Genomic DNA, 17,948 nt, shown 5'->3' with positions numbered 1-17,948 from the left:
GTATGAAGAGTTGTCATTATATAGATAATTTGAGATTTTATAATTAATTCTTTTGACTTGATAGTTTTTGTTTGATACATTATTGTGAGTTTCTCGTAACGTGGTGTATAACTTACAGAGCGGCCATGGTAATACAGGGAGTAGCACGAGTTGACACCTCATTTGTGCAGACTTTGATAGAGTTCAACACTGGAGCACAAACACAACTCAACTTTATTACCGACCTTGATTTTTATGATGAAGTCGTCATGTGTCTCCAAATGGTAGGTGATTTTTTAAATGTAATCATGTATGTGAATTATTTTTTGAGAGCTTAGTGTCAATGTTACATAATATTTATTTGGGAATAGATAGATGAGGAAAAAGTGCACTGTGTTGTGATGATGCCTATTTGGTGTAATATATAGCTCGTCATTTCAAAACACAGTACCCTAGGGTTTCATAAATGAACACAATGGGATTGTTTTGCTTTAAACAACTTTTTGATGTACTGTACATATAACAATGTGTTTACTTGATACAGTTTATAGAATTCTTAGTTTACTCTTACTGTTAACTAGAAATTAAAAAAAATAGCTGTTGACTGACTGTTTAGTTACCTTAATCATCATTTCAGGTGCAACCCAACTTTGAGGTGGTGAACAATGTTCGTAAGCTGGAACGAATCCCTGGCAGTAATTATGTACTCAGGAAGTATAAGAGGAAATTATCACCTGTACCAGGGAAAACTTTTGTGATGAATAAGAAAAACACAGAGCTCTGTAATAAGATGTTCAACAAATAAGTTATAACAATTTGTAGCTATGTTAGTTTTGTTAATAAATTAAAGAGATTTTGAATTATTGTGAGATGATATTTTTTTCATAGTTTATGATGCCCCTCCATATACAATGTGATATTTCTTATATACAGTATAGTCATTGTTTTGTAATGCGAAAGACATGGTAGTGTCAATCCACTCACTTGATCTCTCTTATTCCCATGGAAGTAAAATTCACGGAAAGAGGAAAACTTGGTAATCTCTTGCTCATTAGTTATTCACTGGTTTCCAAGAACAAGTATTTAAAGTTTCAGACTAATGATAAAGATAAATGATTGGTTAGACATTAACATTTTGATGTAACCTTTACTCCATATGCACAGTGTCTTGTTTAGTGCTCTGGCTCTAATTTGCAATGACACTTCTTCAACTATTAGAATCCATTTCTTTATGCCACTGCCCTATTGCACTGTTCTTCAAATACCATTGCTTTCCATTTTACACAACTATTTGACTGTTTTTTTAGATATTACTGTATTTCATTTCTTTATCATGCTACCCTCAGCACTCTTCTTAAAATGTTACTACCCTGTATTTTCCATTTCTGTTTTTGTAATACCCATTAACTTCTCTACACTGTCTTACCAAATTTGGCCATAATCTTTGTACTCACTAGAGCTTGCACACACACAAAGGAGCTAACCATTTGTTTTTTAATATAATTAGTGAGCACCTGGATTACTTTACAGCTGCTCTCCATGACAGTTGCATTGCACGAGATTCCAGCAGTTATGTTGGAGGCTTATTATACAGGGTGCCCATAGATTATAAGACTCGTTTTAAAAATAACCTGAAAAATATTGTAAGTGGACCACGGTGCGCATGAGGAAGTCTACTGGTATGAGAAAAACTTAGTCGTGTGTCGAGTAAAATATAACTGGAGTGTTCTAGTTACTGTACAGTATTGTATTATGTTTTTGAGAATACGAATTAGGTTTTGAAATGAGTTCGATAATTTATGGACAGATTGTATGATAATAAGTAGGTGATGGTCAGTATGTTTCTAGTTATAGGGAGAGTTTTCATGTCCCATTCTGCTTTATCCATAGGAAACACCACATGATATGAGTTGTGCCAATAAGGAAAACCACCTATTATTAAGAAGAAAAAACCGAGCTGAATGAAGAAAAGCTCACAATATGCTTGTACTGATGGAGAAAACTTAAAAATATTGACTGGCTTTTGATGTACTGTACATATCCTTCGAGTAGATATTCATCTGCAGTATTTCTGAATCTTGGGAATATTTTTTTGGCAGTACTGTACGCTATACAGTACAGTACCATCTTCCAGTTATACAAGATGATTTACTTATGGTAGCCTCAGAGTATCACATATGATATATTAGTGCTTTGTTTTTGTGAAGTTTTTGTAAAGTTTTTTGTTATATTCTATAGTGTTTCTCTCGTTTATTGTCTCATAAATAAAATATATATTAGTGATACTCCGTGGCTTTATAGCGTTAAACTCATTTATTCGTCCTCTTTTCACATTAAACTGACAAACATCATACTGTATACAACTTTGAATTTACTATTCCTCTTAGTCTACTTGACTTCAGATTTCATTTAATATTCATCAGTGACATTTTACTAGAAGAAATAGGTAGTACTACATTGTGTTTTCTTCTGACTATGAACATACCAAATTAGTTTTTATTAATTTCTGAAGTACAATTTGCAGATCAGTCATGAATAGAGTAGATCTTTCTGTCCTAACTGGAGTGTAAATACTGTATAGAAAAAAAGTGCTGATGATCTACTGGCTATCATGGAACTGAAAAACATCAAGCTTTCTTGTTGAGAAATATGTTAAGATCTAGATTTGAACAAGAGGTAAGTAATTTGTTTAGTTACACCAGAAATTCATAATAAAGTTTTGCATTGAACATAAACTAAAGCCATTTTAATTATTGGAAAATAGCTACTTAAACAGTTACTGTATACAATACGTCTATAATTTTATAGTGTCACTTGTTCAGATTTTTAGTATTGGTCTTATTGTGACATTTGGCTGAATTTGCTAAGTTTGCGTTGTGACCATAATTTCTGTGATATACATGAAGCCCTGTAGTGAAATGTCGTTAAAGAATGCTTTAATGAATAAGAATTTTCTTTCACCATATTGATTTGTATTTGCCTCTCCATCCATTTGTAGTTATGTTCATCCATATTTCCATCCCACCTGAGTTCAGTTTGTGAGCATTTGGAATACCTGATTAGATTTTCAGGCAATTGGGTTGAATTTTTGCATCACTGGGGGCTTACTGTATATACTGTGTGTGTTTCACAAACATAATTCTAGTTTGAAATACCGGTAATTTTTTTCAGACATTTCAGTCTAACTTTTTTTCTTCTGTATCCACTTGGCTGATGATATCTTGTGTATACAGTATAAGTAAAGATAGTATTTGTGAAAATGTAAATTGTAGATTTGTCATATCTGTAAACCCTTTTCCTCTATGTTGCAAGGTGACTGGAAAAGCAAATGGGTACAGACAGTCATAGTTGCTTATATTTTTGTATGGTAATGAAGGTCGAGAAAACAGGGTTCCTATCCCTATGTATACATTATAGTATAGACATTATTGTATGATATAATTTACAGTAATAACTACCCTAGACTTTCAGTTGTAAATGACTCGCATATATCCCTAATGAAAATTGTTTTGGTTGAGTAATAATTTTTACAGGAATACCACAGCAAATATCCTGGACTTAGACCCAAATACAGTACTAGGGATATTAGTTATTGTAATGAACATTTTTATGTAAGGAAATTTTACTGTTTGATGATTAAATTGACAGTACCCTATTAACAGGAATGGTACCAGGAAAACATTATAAAAATATACCTGTACTTCAAAAATATTAGTGGCAAAATGCCTTGAAGAATGTTTCACTTTTTAAATAAAACATTTTGTCACTTGGAAGTACAGCCAGATGTCTTACCTAATTTTGACCATGGTGCTATACTTTATGATACTATCTTGACCATAGTCCTATATAACAGTGACTATCTTCACCATAGTTCTGTATAACACTTATTGTAGGAATATAAGAAAATATTAGATACAGTATTACCCCACTTTCCGCGATTTCTCATTTATGCGGTGCCTCGCCAGAACCGAACTTAGACTTTCCGCGGTGCATCTACTCATATACGCAGGAAGTGGCGCGGGCAGGATGCGCACAAGGTCGCCCAGTCATCAAAACATTACCGAGTTCTTCACCCACCACAGCCGGCCTAAGTCAGTGATAGTGAGGATATGGACTTATATGGACTTTGAGGGGTTTGACAAAGAGGCCCTGCAAGCCTTTGTGGTGGATAGTGATACAATTGATACAAGTGATACAGGTGAGGGCCAATAATCTGCCCTCTGCCTCGGAACCAACCCCCCATCCCCATGTGCCCAGCCATCTTTTCTACTAATGTAAGTGTTAAAAAACTAATATTATTGATATTCTCTTAATTATTAATTGTGTGTGCATACCATCATAAAATTAAGATGTAATTTTTACTACAACGTAGGTATTGTGTCTGAAAAAGTGGAGTTTGGGAGTCTGGCCAGTCTCTATTGGAATTAATCCCATATGTTCTGTTGTTCACTTTACGCGGTTTTCACTTTCCGCAGTACCCCATGGGTTCAATTGACCGCGTAAATCAGGGTACTACTGTATACTGTATAAGCATCTTGTATTAACTGTGCTGGATCATTAGTGTGAACAAGGTGATAAAAGTTGAAGTCAATACTCTAACAGCAGGACAACAACCTCATGCATTATGAATATTAAAGCATTAAATTAATTAGCTGTTCATCTATAATTAGTTAGCCATCTATTTTTGATTAGCTATCAGCATTATACTAATTAGCTACCATCTCTTTAATAGTCAGTCCATCTATCCAGTTACATTTAGTTATCCATCTATGTATAACTCTATCACTTTTATTCCATTCTCATTTGAAAAGTGGAGCAGGTTTTCAGCACCTGTAGTCACACCTTACAATACATACACATCACCAAAGACATTTTAAAGGAGTCACTCAGAGATGGTAGGATGGTTTTGGAACTGTGCCCCTTTAGGGACAAAACTCAATAGATTTAGGGTAACTGTGAACATTTAATGTGATCCTTAAATAGTGTACAATGAGAGACAAAAGTCATGTCATGAAATTTGGTGAAAACATCTGCCAAAGGGCTAAAACTTTTGGTGTGCTCTGCCTTGTGGTAGGGCCCTCATAATGTTTCACGAGTTATATTTAATCTTCGGACAAATCCGCAACACAACTTTTGTCTGATTGTACAAAGTGAAATTACAGGTACAGTAATCTATACAGTACAGTATCTCCCAAACTCTGGTAATTTTTAAAAATTATTTCAGGGTCAACATAGAGGTTTAAAGGTGATATAACACTCACGATTTTGGTCCTGTGGGTAAACTATTAAGAGACACCTATTCTGTCATGGTTCCCCCCAAAATTATCTTACCATTTTTAAGCCTCTGACATGACCTCTTACAATCCAATGCTTAAAATACTCACTTGTTTTATGGCATGTTACTCATCTTTGAAATTTCTAACACAGTTACAGTATGTAGAAATCGGTTTTTATTTTGTGACATATTTGCTGTACAGTATACAGCTTCTTTGTTGTATTAGTTTATCCAGAAAGCTGCTACTTGAATAAATAATTTGATAAAAGTTGTAAATTATATCTAATACTGTCTAGTTATTGAGTCATATGACTTGAGATACTTTCAGAAAGGTAGGTTACATTGGGATTATATGACTGATAAATAGTTTCAATGAATTAAATCCTACAAACTGTACAACATAGTGGTATTAGTATTCTAGTGTTGTATTGTGTCTCGGCTGTTTATGTTTATATTGTACAATAATGTTTGTTTTTTTACAAAGTTGCAATCAAATATCAAAATTATTTCCACTATATACAGGTGTATTTACAGACAATTAAATTTGAACCATTGCAATTAGGTCCAAGGCCCAACTGAAACACTGATCATTGTGACAACAACCTGTGCCAAGTTGCAGTAAGACATATACAAATAACATAATTTTTTTTATTGTGCAGTATCTCAAAAATATTTGTTCACACACTGTGTGAAACATTATGAGACCACGGATGATAGATATTGGGATCTGCACATTTCTGCCCTGTATAGTTTTAACATAGTAATGCAATGAGTATTTATTTTGGCATAATTAATAAGATATTTGGTTACCAAATGTAGTAGCATCAGTATGCTAGAGCCATTCATACCAACCCTCCTGGGACATTTTGAGTTGCATGTAGCACTTTGGAAGTCATCGGACCCATCCTGACAGATAATTTTTTGATATACTGTACATGTAAAGTACTACTACATATTTTCTTGATAATGGAAGGTTTGATACAAAAGATTCATGATACTTCATATTTTCTCTTTTATAGTTAACATGATGTTTTATATTAGTCATTGTTGTTCTTCCTATTTTTGAAATAAAGAATGGAATTTTTTCGTTTAATTATTGGCATTACCGGTATTTTCTCTAATTTCAGATATAGAGTAACTGATCATTAGGAAGATGAACAATATTTTTCAGAGGTCAAGATATATTGGCCAGGCAGTGGGGCATAGTGATCGAGTGTGGGAGTGTTTGTGTCTAAGGATCGGTTGTCTCAATGAACAAAAGTTGTCTGATTGTATTCTAAGGGTATTGTACAATAGTAAAATAACTCTACCAGTTTTCAATATATTTTAAACAAACTTGAACAAGTGGCATATATGTCTATTATTTTCAGGAATTTTTTTTTATCAACTTTCGGATCTCGTAAAAATTAGGTATCCCAAAGTCCTTAAGATTCAGTACCCCACCTTAGACCACTTGTTACTATCCTGGGTAAATAATCTTCATGAGATCAGAGCCTTTAGAAATATCCTTCTCTGTTTTTACTCATTCCTTGAGTAGCTTAGCATTGTGAAATAAGAATCCTTTTGTTGTTCCAGGTGCTGTTTTTGTTTATTGCCTTCCTACAAAAAACAATAAAAACAATATGCCATTCTTTTCTATTGTAATAACAGGAGAAAGTGGATAGTCCATTTCTAGTTGGCTGAGGGTACTGGAGTGTGGTTCATACCATTAAGTACATATGGTGCACGTGGATTAGTGGTGTTCCATTACTAAGACAGTTCTGTTACGACAATACTGTACAGTGTTTGGAAAACTTACGACCCACAGTTTTTTATCAAACCTCAGTAGATGGTTTTCTCTTGTCACATTGGTGTCAGTGTCACTGTCTTCAGCTGCAGATGTGTTCCCAAGCAGATGGACAGTAACAACCCTCAGTTCTTCTTGTTAGTGTGAATTTTGGCACTCGGATGATTTAGTCCATGCTTCGTCCAGAATAAGAAGCAGAGAGAGAAATAAACCATAAGGGCAGTGTCTACATCAGGGATAGCAGTGACGGGTGTGGTGAAGGCGTAAGCGAAAGCACCACAGCGGGCAGCTTCAGCCATGGGTGCCCATCGCCACCCATCAAATATGGCAGACGTCACACACACAGCCATGGTTATGAACACCAGGAATGTGAGCACCATCAACCATGAAGACGTCTGGGAATTGGTCATTATCAGTTATGGTATCACTGGCAACATTAATCATAATATAGCTAATGCAGTAGTCTCTTGTATCTTCTATGGAACATTTACATATGAAATGTTTTTGAAATGGTAGAATATCAAAGACAAATGCAGAAAATTTCAAGTGAAGGCCAACCTTTTGTGAGCACTGGAGGTGGGGGTATTCCTTTTAGCAGCAAATAAATTTTCTGAAAACTGCACTCAAACAGTGCATTTTGAACATAAGAGATTGCTCTGTTGTTAAAGTATTTTCCTATTTTGGTAAATGGAGTGACCCAGAAAAGTAGTCTTACAAGCAAAAAATTATTTATTTATACAGGTATCTTCCAATTTATGATAGGGTTGTGATCCTGGAAAGCCTAACGTAAATTGGGAGCCTTTTAACATGGGTTTCAATGGGACACATTCCTGGTCTGTCCGACACAGACATGTATCACAGAAAAGGCTGCCTTACACTGATTAAATAAAGAAAAAATTAAACAACTCTCATCACATTAATAATAACAAGCCCGCTGCTTTAAAATATCTAACTTTGTTTCCAGAGACAGTCATTCTCAAAGCCTTGGCTTTCCTAGAGACGGGAGACTCGACAGGATACTTGCTAGCCATTTTCAAGGTTATTAATCACTTCAGTCACCAAAATTGAGCAAAATCTGAACAGTTGTACTGGCCATGGCCGTATATGTTAGTTAACGTAAAATCAGCACAAATAATGGCAAACGCTTGAATTACAGCGATCACAAGTTTACACAACGATAAATAATGATAACGTTGGTTACACAAGAGAAGGCAGGTGCGAAATGAAATGGAAATGCCATGTGACACACTGGTAGGTGAACTGCATGGATGGAAAAGCAGTTTTTCCACATAGCAGCTTTTTGGATTTGACAAGTGAAGGGAGAGATGTACTGGGTACTTCTCCAGTGTTTACATTCCGTGTCGGCCTAACGTAAATCACGAGAGGGTGTTAAAACATAAAAACTATTAAAACACAGATTATTGTAAATTGGGGCTTAGCCCACCCGGGCACAGGTCACTGACTCACATCGGGGCCTGGGGGGCGAAGATGTAATACAGGTTGACAACCCTTTATCCGAAATTCCAAAAACCGAAAAAAAATTCAAAAACTTTTTTTTCTTTTTAAACAGGGTTTAGCCCACCCGGGCATAGATCACTGACCCACATCGGGGCCTGGGGGGCGAAAATATAATAGTAATAATAATTATAATAATTATTTATAGTAAATAAAGATTTTAATAAAAAATATGCCAAAATAAAATAATAATGATAACAATAATAATAATAATAATAAAATATAATAAAAAATTAATAATAATAATAATAATAACAATAATACTGTAATAATAAAATAATAATAATAATAATAATAAAGAAATACTTGAATGAAAAAAAGATCAAAAGTGAGAAACATGACCTAGACCTATGAATTGTTATTATTATTATAATTTTTATAATATTTTTGCCACCCAGGCCCTAATGTGGGTCAGTGACTTGTGCCCGGGTAGGCTAAAAAAAAAAAAAAAAAAAAAAAAAAAAAAATTCCAAAATCCGAAATGCCTCTGGCCCCAATGATTTCGGATAAGGGATTGTCAACCTGTAATACAATAATAATAATAAAACTTCATAGTACTGTAAGTAAAATTTATAATAAAAATACAAAATTGAAAACAAAATAATAATGATAATAATACTGTAATAACTACAATAATAATAATAATAATAACCATAAAGAAAAAAATCAAAAGTGAGAAACAATATATGTACAGTATGTATGTTGTGACTAGTAAGAGAATCAAGAGACATTTTTTATATATTTTTTATTAATGTTTAATAATAATAATAAAAATAATAATAATAATTATTATTATTACATTTTCGCCCCCAGGCCCTGATGCGGGTCATTGACCTGTGCTCTGGTGGACTAATCCACCAAACGGCTGGTGAATTTAACATTAAAAATGTATTTTTTGTGAACGCTTGGAAGTTTTGAACCGTTTTGGAACTATCTGTCAGTGTTGTGTTGTGACTTGCGATGGTAACAAGTAATGTGCGTGTGATCTTTCAAGACTTGACCAACTCTGGAGCAGGTTCAGATACATTCAGGAGCTAGTACAGTACATGCCAGCTGCCAACAATGCGTAACAGAGACGTGACCAACCACCCATGAGGCGAACAGGCTGACCAGTGGTGAAGAGGATGACTAAAGTAAAGGTAATGTTTGGCGTAGTTTTAGATCAAATTTAATAAGGGGATCACGTGAAGAATCATCACCACACAGTTTGGCAGGGTGACCATTCTTCAGGTGGGACAACCTGGGGTGACGATTCTTCAGGTGGCAAAACCCGGGATGACCATTCCTCAGGTGGGGTCAGGACCCTCCATGAGGTTAATCTTAAGGCCTAACCTACCCTACCCACTGTAATAAGCCTCGTGTATTTTGGAATGCAGGTATTGAGTAAAGTATTTTGTATTTAGTAGTGTGTATTTTGCAATATTATCTATATAGGAACGTGAGACGCCTTGTTTGGGTTATTTGAAGGGTATCGGGTGTTCAGCACCAGCAATAACATTCGTTCATATAAAATAAAGTTAAACAAACAATTAATTCAGGATTATTTTTCGTATAGCGGTGTTTGCGGAATAATCACCAACGGTTCTATCTCATAATATTAATAGTTGATGGACTAATATAATTACTCACTAAACACTTTGTGTTTTAAGAACCTAGATGTTGAAGCACAATAATAGTTAAACGTTAAACAAGACAGTTTCACAAAGCTCTGACTGGATCTTTAATAACTGCCGAATCAGAGACTGTCATTGCCACAGCCGAGGTCCCAGTAAACATTTGCAGCTGAGGTACTGAATAGTTTCTCCTAGTGTTGGTGTACCGTTGAGGGGTATCACTGGGCAAAATTACTTTTCCAATCACACGCTCAGATGTAGCAAGATGCAGTGAAAGGAGTAGAATATTTTGAAACAACTGGTTATAGGAATATAGGAACATGAGAAATGGGCAGAGATGTCTTGTGTGGGTCATGGAGGAATGAACTATTTGCAGAGTTGAAAGAGGGAAGACTTGTTAGCGAGGACGAGGCTAAACAAGTAAATACGATGTAAAAAAAAGTTTAAGAATAAAGCTGTAGGTGTTACTGACAGGAGGTAGTACATGTGACCTGATGGATGACAGAGGTTATATGGGTTATTCATAAAGATTTTATGTGTTTATGTGGGCGGCCTTTGAGATGCTGGCCTATACTATTTATTAGTGTACCTGTGTATGAGGTGGTGGTAGTCCTCCTTTCATCGTCATTCTTAACAAAACTGAATCTATTGTGTTCTTTGGGAGTAATAATCGTCTTTGATAAATAGAATTGTATATGAGGTAGAAAGAATAGAAAAAGAAAATGCGAGGAGTCTTACCGTGTAGCGTATAACCATTAACTGTTGTGCAGACAGCGCCAGCAGTTGGTGAGAGACGACATACACAACCTGCCATAGGGGCAGCTGGGGGTCGTATTTGGCTCTGGGGGCTTTCACGTCAGGGAAGGTGTCAGGATCCCCGAGGCGGGGTGCTCCGGGGGACCAGCCAGGTCCATAGAACACGGCTTTCAGGGAGTCTCTCCATGTACTCATACTTCTGGCTTTTTTGTATATCTCATCGAAGTAGTAGACCTTCGGGGTAGAGCTTATTAACTGGTTTTCAAAGTTTATTTACATGTATGTTACTAAAATTAAGGTTAGCTTGAGAGGTAATATATAGCATTAAATCAATGACACCGTAGAAGTGATGTTAGTCTCGGCATTACCATCGCACTGCCATAGTTTAGCCAAAGATGAGGTTTGAGGAGGTAACTTACTCTTAATAGAGAACATTGGCTTAGGAACTGAATCATTTATCTAGATGAGTGAATCTTAACCTTTTTATTCACTGCTACACCATCATCTTAGGCACAAACATTTTCGGCCTCATTCCTCTTAAAAAAAAACTTTCGTTTTTTTTTTACTCATTCATCTGTTTAAATCAAAAGCAAATATACAGCAGGAACAAGAAGTGATGCAGGGGTGGATCAAAGAATGTTTCAAGGGAGGGGTGTACGCAGTTAAAAAGCACTTAATACAGTAATGAAAAAGCGCTTCAGTGTGTGAGCATCGACTCCACTGTATGGGTTTTCAATGACAATAATAGACATATAATTTCACAGTAAAGTGTATATAAGGCAACGTGAAAGGCTAGCAAACACCGAAGGAGGGGGGGGGAGGGAGTGAAAAGAAAGTCTACAATTGTGCATTCAAAATTGTGCTTCCTCAGTTCTATACATTTTGTATGAATTTTATACATAAAACTTTGAGAAGACAAATTACTTAATGCTGAAATAAACCCCAAATAAAGGTCATGGTTACGGCAAAATGAGGCAGGAGGCGAGGAGGACAGGACACGGAGAGGATGAGCAGGCGGGATGTGAGTATCGAAGGGTGAGAGGAAAGTGGACAGAGAGAATAACAACAGACCTGGTGCCAGAGGACGTTGTGGGTCTGGGGCTGCTCAGTGAGACCGTACACTATCACCTCGTTGTCTCTCTCGGGCTCAAAGGTGCCGAAGATACGGTCCCAGATGACGAACACACTGGCGTAGTTCTTGTCCAGGCACCACTTGTTTGACCCTGGGGAACACCAGTATGTACTTAAATGTGTAGTTAATAAATGTCAAACTGACTGCTCACCGATCTTTCACCTGCCATGTTACCCATATGCCTGCCCCTTCAGTACCATTTAATCCATTCTGTAGTCTTGGAGTCTAAGTCATTAAAAAGAATGTAAATATTTAAGTTTAAAAGCTTTTTATCGTAAAACATATACTTAATACTATTTTTGTACGGGGAATAGCCCACCCGGGCACAGGTCATCGACCCACAATTTAATTAGAAAGTAATTTAAGAATAAACAAACTCAATTTTAAGGCTGAGTGTTATGGCTCTTCGTCGGATTTTTCATTATCAATCTCATTGGACCACCATGCTGGGTCGACGATAATATGTGGCTAAATATGCGACCACCATAGTACAGTATTTTGTAGTTAACTAAAGTATCAAAACCTTAAGTGTTCACCTGAAGATCAACATGGTAAGCAAATGCGTCATATTGTCCAGTTAAACGTATATTGTATTACTGTAGTTTATAACGTCACATACACCATACTCACTTGTTATGTGGAGTATCAAAACCTCTATCACAAGAATTAAGGTTTTTCTTGAATCAAGGATGGAAAGTAAGTGGTTCCATAAACCTGGCAGACGGCAGTGTGCATAGTACTATACTCGACTGTCTTCACTTTCCCAAATGTAATATTAAATACCCAGTGTCAGACAAGTACACTTGTATAATCACCCTGCCAGCAGCACGGCGAGCCTAGCACAATGCTGTCGCTGTGTCTGTAAAATCCTTACCATGATGAACGCGGTGGAGGGAGGGGGTCATGAGGACCCAGCCTATTGGACCAAGGTTGCCAACGTACTCGTTGTGCATGAAGAACTGGTAAAGGTAGTTGAAGGCTATGTGGACGGCGACGGTGGGTAGTGGGAACCCTATCAACGCCAGGGGATGGTAGAAACCAAAGTGTATCGCTCGTTGTAGTACTGAGTTACGTATACTTGTCGAGAAGGTGAAGTCTTCTGCAGAATGGTGATACTGATGCACTGCCCACAAGATGTTCACTTCTGCCGTGTGAAATAGAAAAAGTTAAAAGGCCTGTAATTCTGTATATAATTATAATGTGACTGAAAATACCTAATTTACATTGGGTCATAAACCAACATATTTAATTTGCATAGATTACAAGCCCCTTTTGTGTTACTGTAATGCTCCTAATGTGTCGACACGACCACTTTTGTCTTGATCAGGATAACCTAAGCTTACAATATTGTATTGTTTGTTGACCAGTGATTCACAGTTACCACAGTTCAAGCCTCACGTACCGTGGTTAGCTCGGTGAATCCAGTAATAACAAAGGTCGACCAGGATGAAGGCGCCGAACCACGTGTAAAGAGAGTCCCAAGGCAGGTCCCAGATGCGGTACTGGTAGAGCCACTGGTAGCCTAGCAACACCACCCACGACAACCTGCGTCACCACCACACCTCAGTTGACTATGCTAGCTCAGATGGTGCATTAATAAAAGTAAATTAAGGCTTTGATTGTGCTTGATTACAACTGAATAATAAAAGAATAAGTGGTGAAATGATAAATAATTATATTTCTAAGATGCTTTAAAAAATTGGAACACCAACTTCTGCGAGTTAAGAGAATTTAATTATCATGAAATTAAACTTTGGAAATCAATGAGATCTTTGGAATATATAAAATATAGCCCCAAGAAGCACCCAGTTGCCATGAAAAAGAAGGTACCTGTGAAACTCCCGCGTGTAAGGTTACGCCACTTTCGAATTATATATAAATCTCTAGCTTATTTTAATGTGCATTGAAAATATAACGGCAACACACATCTTTACATCAACAATGTCTCATTCCTCTCATTCACTTTCCACCCTTTCATTCCTTCCCTCTCACTCTTTACCTTGCAGCCTCGTCGAGAATCCCAGAATTTACAGAGAAGAAAACTTCGCTGAATCTAACAGTTTTGCCCTGCAGGAAACGCACTGCCAAATCCACCAACATGAAGACTGCCATCACAGGAATTGCCTGAAACATAAACCCATAGTTTTACTGTTTCATCATTATCACAACTAACATAAAGCAATGCTACTTTATTTTTGTTGTAATGGCTAAGATGCATTGTTACCAATATCTGATAATGGCAACCTACCCTTAGACTAAACCAAACCTACATGAAGTTAACTTTTCGTAGTTTTCACGATTGCTGTTGATTCCATAGATTGGCAGGCATATTTATTCACTAAACAGTAAGATGCGCTAAACAGCAAAGTAAGAGTCATTATACAATGGTTTGAGAAAAATATATTGCCAAAATTCAGAACTTAGATTACATGCATTTGTCATGAAAACGCACTTTACAATTGCAATGTATGGAATCTTGCGCCAATTGCACGTAACAAGGACTGGGTATACGCAGAACTCGGGTAGCCTAATTACCGTATCCTCTATTAAGTGACGAGCCAACAGTAGGTCAGCAACATAACTCCGGAATAAAGAGAATCAATTTTAATTTTGGGCTGTTGATGAAAAGTTTATGTAATGATAATAATTACTGGTTTATTGAAAAGGTACAGTAACCAAAACGCTGCAAATATACAACGGACAAAAGTGATTTATTACATGCAGTGACACGGAGAAGCGGGTCATTTAACAAAAGCTTTCATTACAGTTAGGAAAAGAAACATGAAGTAAACATGCACATTATTTTTTACACTGGAGGGCAGGGCCTGGTCTTACGCCCTTCTGTGAGGTCTCGTAAATCAGGCGTGTTGAGGTGTTGAACAGATAACGTGGTGCAGTAACTCGTTCACAGGTGGTGTCAAGATGGGTCTTATTTGGTATCGGGGCAAATTTTTCATTACGTGACGTCGCAGTACCTCACTCACTGTCAAGTGGTGACAGTGGTGTTACGGGATTCGCAGCAAAGGGGGGCAAGGCCGAATATCTCTGGTTAGCGCCTGCTGCGTGGTCAGCTGTAGTACAATTGTTGGTTCACAGGGGCGCTTCTCTTTGGGTACGCTATAAGGTCTTTTACCGGTGGTTGTGAAGGTCAGTTTATGGACGACCATCAGCTCTTACTGTTTAGCACTGATTTCATTGGTGTTCAAAAATGTTCGCCTATGTTCAACAGTTTCCATTCCTTTCCGAAACGAAATCATAAATTTTTGCGTGAATTTGCTGATATCTTGATGGAGGGGGCCACCAAACATTTGGTAAAAGCAGCTGCAGAAGCAGCACCTGATACGTCTTGACCCTCAGGTGTTCAGGACCTTTGTCGTTAAAGCGTAATAATACATTATGACTTACAACTTTCATACTGGGTGTATTCTACAACCCTCTAGAATGCACTTACTAACGACACCACTCAACATGGCGTGACACGGGCAGAGTATTTTTTCACCCAGCGTCGTGTTTTGTTGGATTTTTTTTATCAACGTCACGTTTTTGCTAGATAAGAACCTTCACAATTCTCACCTTCCAACCACCCTATTTATTTGGTAGTATTTTATACAGAAATGCCTGCCTTTATCCTAGCGGTTGGTGTCCCTCCCTGCCTGTTGTCTTTATGATAATATTTGTATGGTAAAGCAGTGCGATGTTACTGTATAAGCAGTACCCGGGCACAAAAAAAAAAAAAAAAAATCCACTCTGAAGGTTTTGCTGTCCTTTCCAGGTCCGGCAACAAGTAATATTTATGGGAAAACAAAAACTGATCACAATGATAAAGAAAAAAAGTGCTGCAAAAACATGTGTGGGAAGAATGGGAATGTTAGACCCCTAGTTCCTATTGGCCTTGAAAGGTTACTTTTCATGAGGGATTAAGAACACCAAACTTGCTAAAAACTCGTAGTCGACATAAGATACATTCTAAGTCACTGTCTAGCCTTTATTTTTGTGTGCCCCGTTGCGGAGTGGGACTTTGAAGTACTCCCCGTCCTATTTTAATTATTTTAATAGGGGATCATCATATATTGACTTCACTACGCCTCCTATATTACTGAATTCAGTCATTTGCAAACATGGCGGTTGTGTATGTTTACGTTTTGCTCGTAGGTGATGCTTGCAAATTTTTTGAGGAAGTGAAATGGACTATAGAAATGTTTGGGAGAGTAAAAAATGACAACCCAAACCAAGATGTACAGTACTACGAAGTTAAATACGCCTGGGTGAAGGGAGACAAAGAATATTAGTTAAAATACTAGATCAATAAGATCCGGCGATAAAATCCAAGACTAAACTGTTTATTTTCCTGTTTTCTCCATCAAAAACTATTATAATATGAAATGGGACGCGGCGCAACGGAAAACTTAAAGAGTTAAGGTGGTTTCTATTTAAAGTTTGGGAAGACACTGGTGTAGCATTTACACTATTACGTCATAGTTATATATTTCCATCGAATTTACATCGATCGTGAGTAAGAAGCAACATTAAAACAAAAATCCACGAGAAAGCCAATTGACGGGAGTTTGGCATTACGTCAGTACGTAAGATTAATATAACTGCCGATTATGATGACAGCCATCACCACCTCGATGGCGACACGGTGATAATAATGATGATTGATGTAGGTAAGAGTGTTAAAGTTACCTCGTGTATATAGTTGGGGACGTGATCGATGCGGCTGAAGGAGGTGGAGTTGGGACTGACGAGGTAGAACATAGTACCCACACGCTGTAGTAGTGTCCACTCCATCATGTACCACACTATATATCTGTAAGACATGTTCATAATTTTACCACCACACTGCTCCACACATTTTATTTTCACACACAAACACGTAGAGCATTTTCACAATAATACACACCTATGTCTACTCCAATATATTAATAGACTATCTCCACCAAGAGACATTTTATTCCTCTTATATTTATATGACAGATTAACATCCACATTCCGCATCGTCCAGTGCAATACCTACTGTGACCACTTGCATTGTGAGTGATGATCAGACAACTATTACCTAGCGTACGTTCTTGTACACTGAATAGACGTAACACAGGCATGTACAGTCGGGGACAACAGTTCGCTCCCCGTGGTGAAACAGTCACGGGAATGAGTCTCCGAACTGACTTACCGTACTGACTCATTTATCTCGTTTGGGGTCGATGCTGCTTCATTTTGGGCGGGGGCGAACTTTTGACCCCCACTGTATAATCACCAAGGGACACAAATTGATAGGCTACTCAGTTTCTATTAATATGGTTTAAGAATTTCTCATTTCTCCCAAAAGATGTTACAACACAAACTCGCGTGCCAACCACATTTGTTATGATTTTCTCCCATCACACTAATGAAACATTGTTAAGCGCAAGACTGATGTACAGTTTACGTACAGAGATCGTCGATTTCGCTGGTGGCCGGAGGCTGGAGAATACAGTTGTTCAGTCAGGGAGCGTGGCCAGGGATATGACGAAGTTTTCCACCTTATGCTGACCAAGTGTCAGTAGAGTTACTCCGAAAAGTTGCTAGAAGTCGCTAGATAAAGTGAAAAAAAAATGTACCTACCATAAAATTGAAGAAATTCGCATACTAATTTACGTTATGTAATATATGAATGATACCGGAAGTGGGTTTAAGAGCTAATAAACAAATACTAAATGAATGTTAGCACTCTGGGATAAAGAGACACTCACAGTGTGACTCCTCTTTCTCGATGCCACCGCTGGATGTTCCAGGATCTTGTGAACAATTTTCTGGTGATGATTAATTTTCTTCTCTGCCTCCAGTGTACCAATGTTTCTTATGACTCGCTCAAACAACTCATAGTAATGACAGCATTTTCCATGTCGCCGT

General features: G+C 37.2%; 2 protein-coding genes across 9 annotated transcripts in view; one reads left to right on the top strand and one right to left on the bottom strand.

The window, feature by feature from the left end:
- LOC121867484 (microsomal triglyceride transfer protein large subunit-like) overlaps nucleotides 1–843 on the top strand; it is a 28,678-nt gene extending 27,835 nt beyond the window's left edge. For all 8 annotated transcript variants that reach the window (XM_042367426.1, XM_042367430.1, XM_042367429.1 and 5 more), the window contains 2 exons: nucleotides 119–263; nucleotides 617–843. In XM_042367426.1, coding sequence (XP_042223360.1) covers nucleotides 119–263; nucleotides 617–784 — 313 coding nt within the window. In that variant the 3' untranslated portion in view covers nucleotides 785–843. The remainder of the gene's footprint in view (nucleotides 1–118; nucleotides 264–616) is intronic.
- Nucleotides 844–6,561: 5,718 nt separating this feature from the next.
- LOC121867483 (alkylglycerol monooxygenase-like) lies at nucleotides 6,562–17,566 on the bottom strand. The gene is made up of 8 exons (XM_042367422.1): nucleotides 17,489–17,566; nucleotides 16,743–16,866; nucleotides 14,056–14,180; nucleotides 13,459–13,601; nucleotides 12,931–13,200; nucleotides 11,996–12,147; nucleotides 10,907–11,158; nucleotides 6,562–7,435 (listed from the first exon to the last, which is right to left on the bottom strand). Exons 2-8 carry the CDS (start codon nucleotides 16,848–16,850, stop codon nucleotides 7,166–7,168), a joined length of 1,320 nt encoding a protein of 439 aa, XP_042223356.1. The 5' UTR covers nucleotides 16,851–16,866; nucleotides 17,489–17,566; the 3' UTR covers nucleotides 6,562–7,165.
- Nucleotides 17,567–17,948: the final 382 nt, after the last annotated feature.

The sequence above is a fragment of the Homarus americanus genome, unplaced genomic scaffold, assembly GCF_018991925.1.
Source record: "Homarus americanus isolate GMGI-L3 unplaced genomic scaffold, GMGI_Hamer_2.0 scaffold23598, whole genome shotgun sequence".
Lineage (NCBI taxonomy): Eukaryota > Metazoa > Arthropoda > Malacostraca > Decapoda > Nephropidae > Homarus > Homarus americanus.
Note: the sequence above shows the minus strand (reverse complement) of the source record. Positions and strands in the feature narration are given on the sequence as shown.

Bases quoted from the DNA above. Each gene is read 5' to 3' on its own strand.
- LOC121867483 (XM_042367422.1), bottom strand. From the start codon at position 16,850: ATGATGGAGTGGACACTACTACAGCGTGTGGGTACTATGTTCTACCTC. The intron at 11,159-11,995 runs GTCTGTTGTTAT...TCTACCCCGAAG, and splicing joins ACAACGTCCTCTGGCACCAG to GTCTACTACTTCGATGAGAT. The intron at 7,436-10,906 runs GTAAGACTCCTC...ACCAATTCCCAG, and splicing joins TAATGGTTATACGCTACACG to ACGTCTTCATGGTTGATGGT.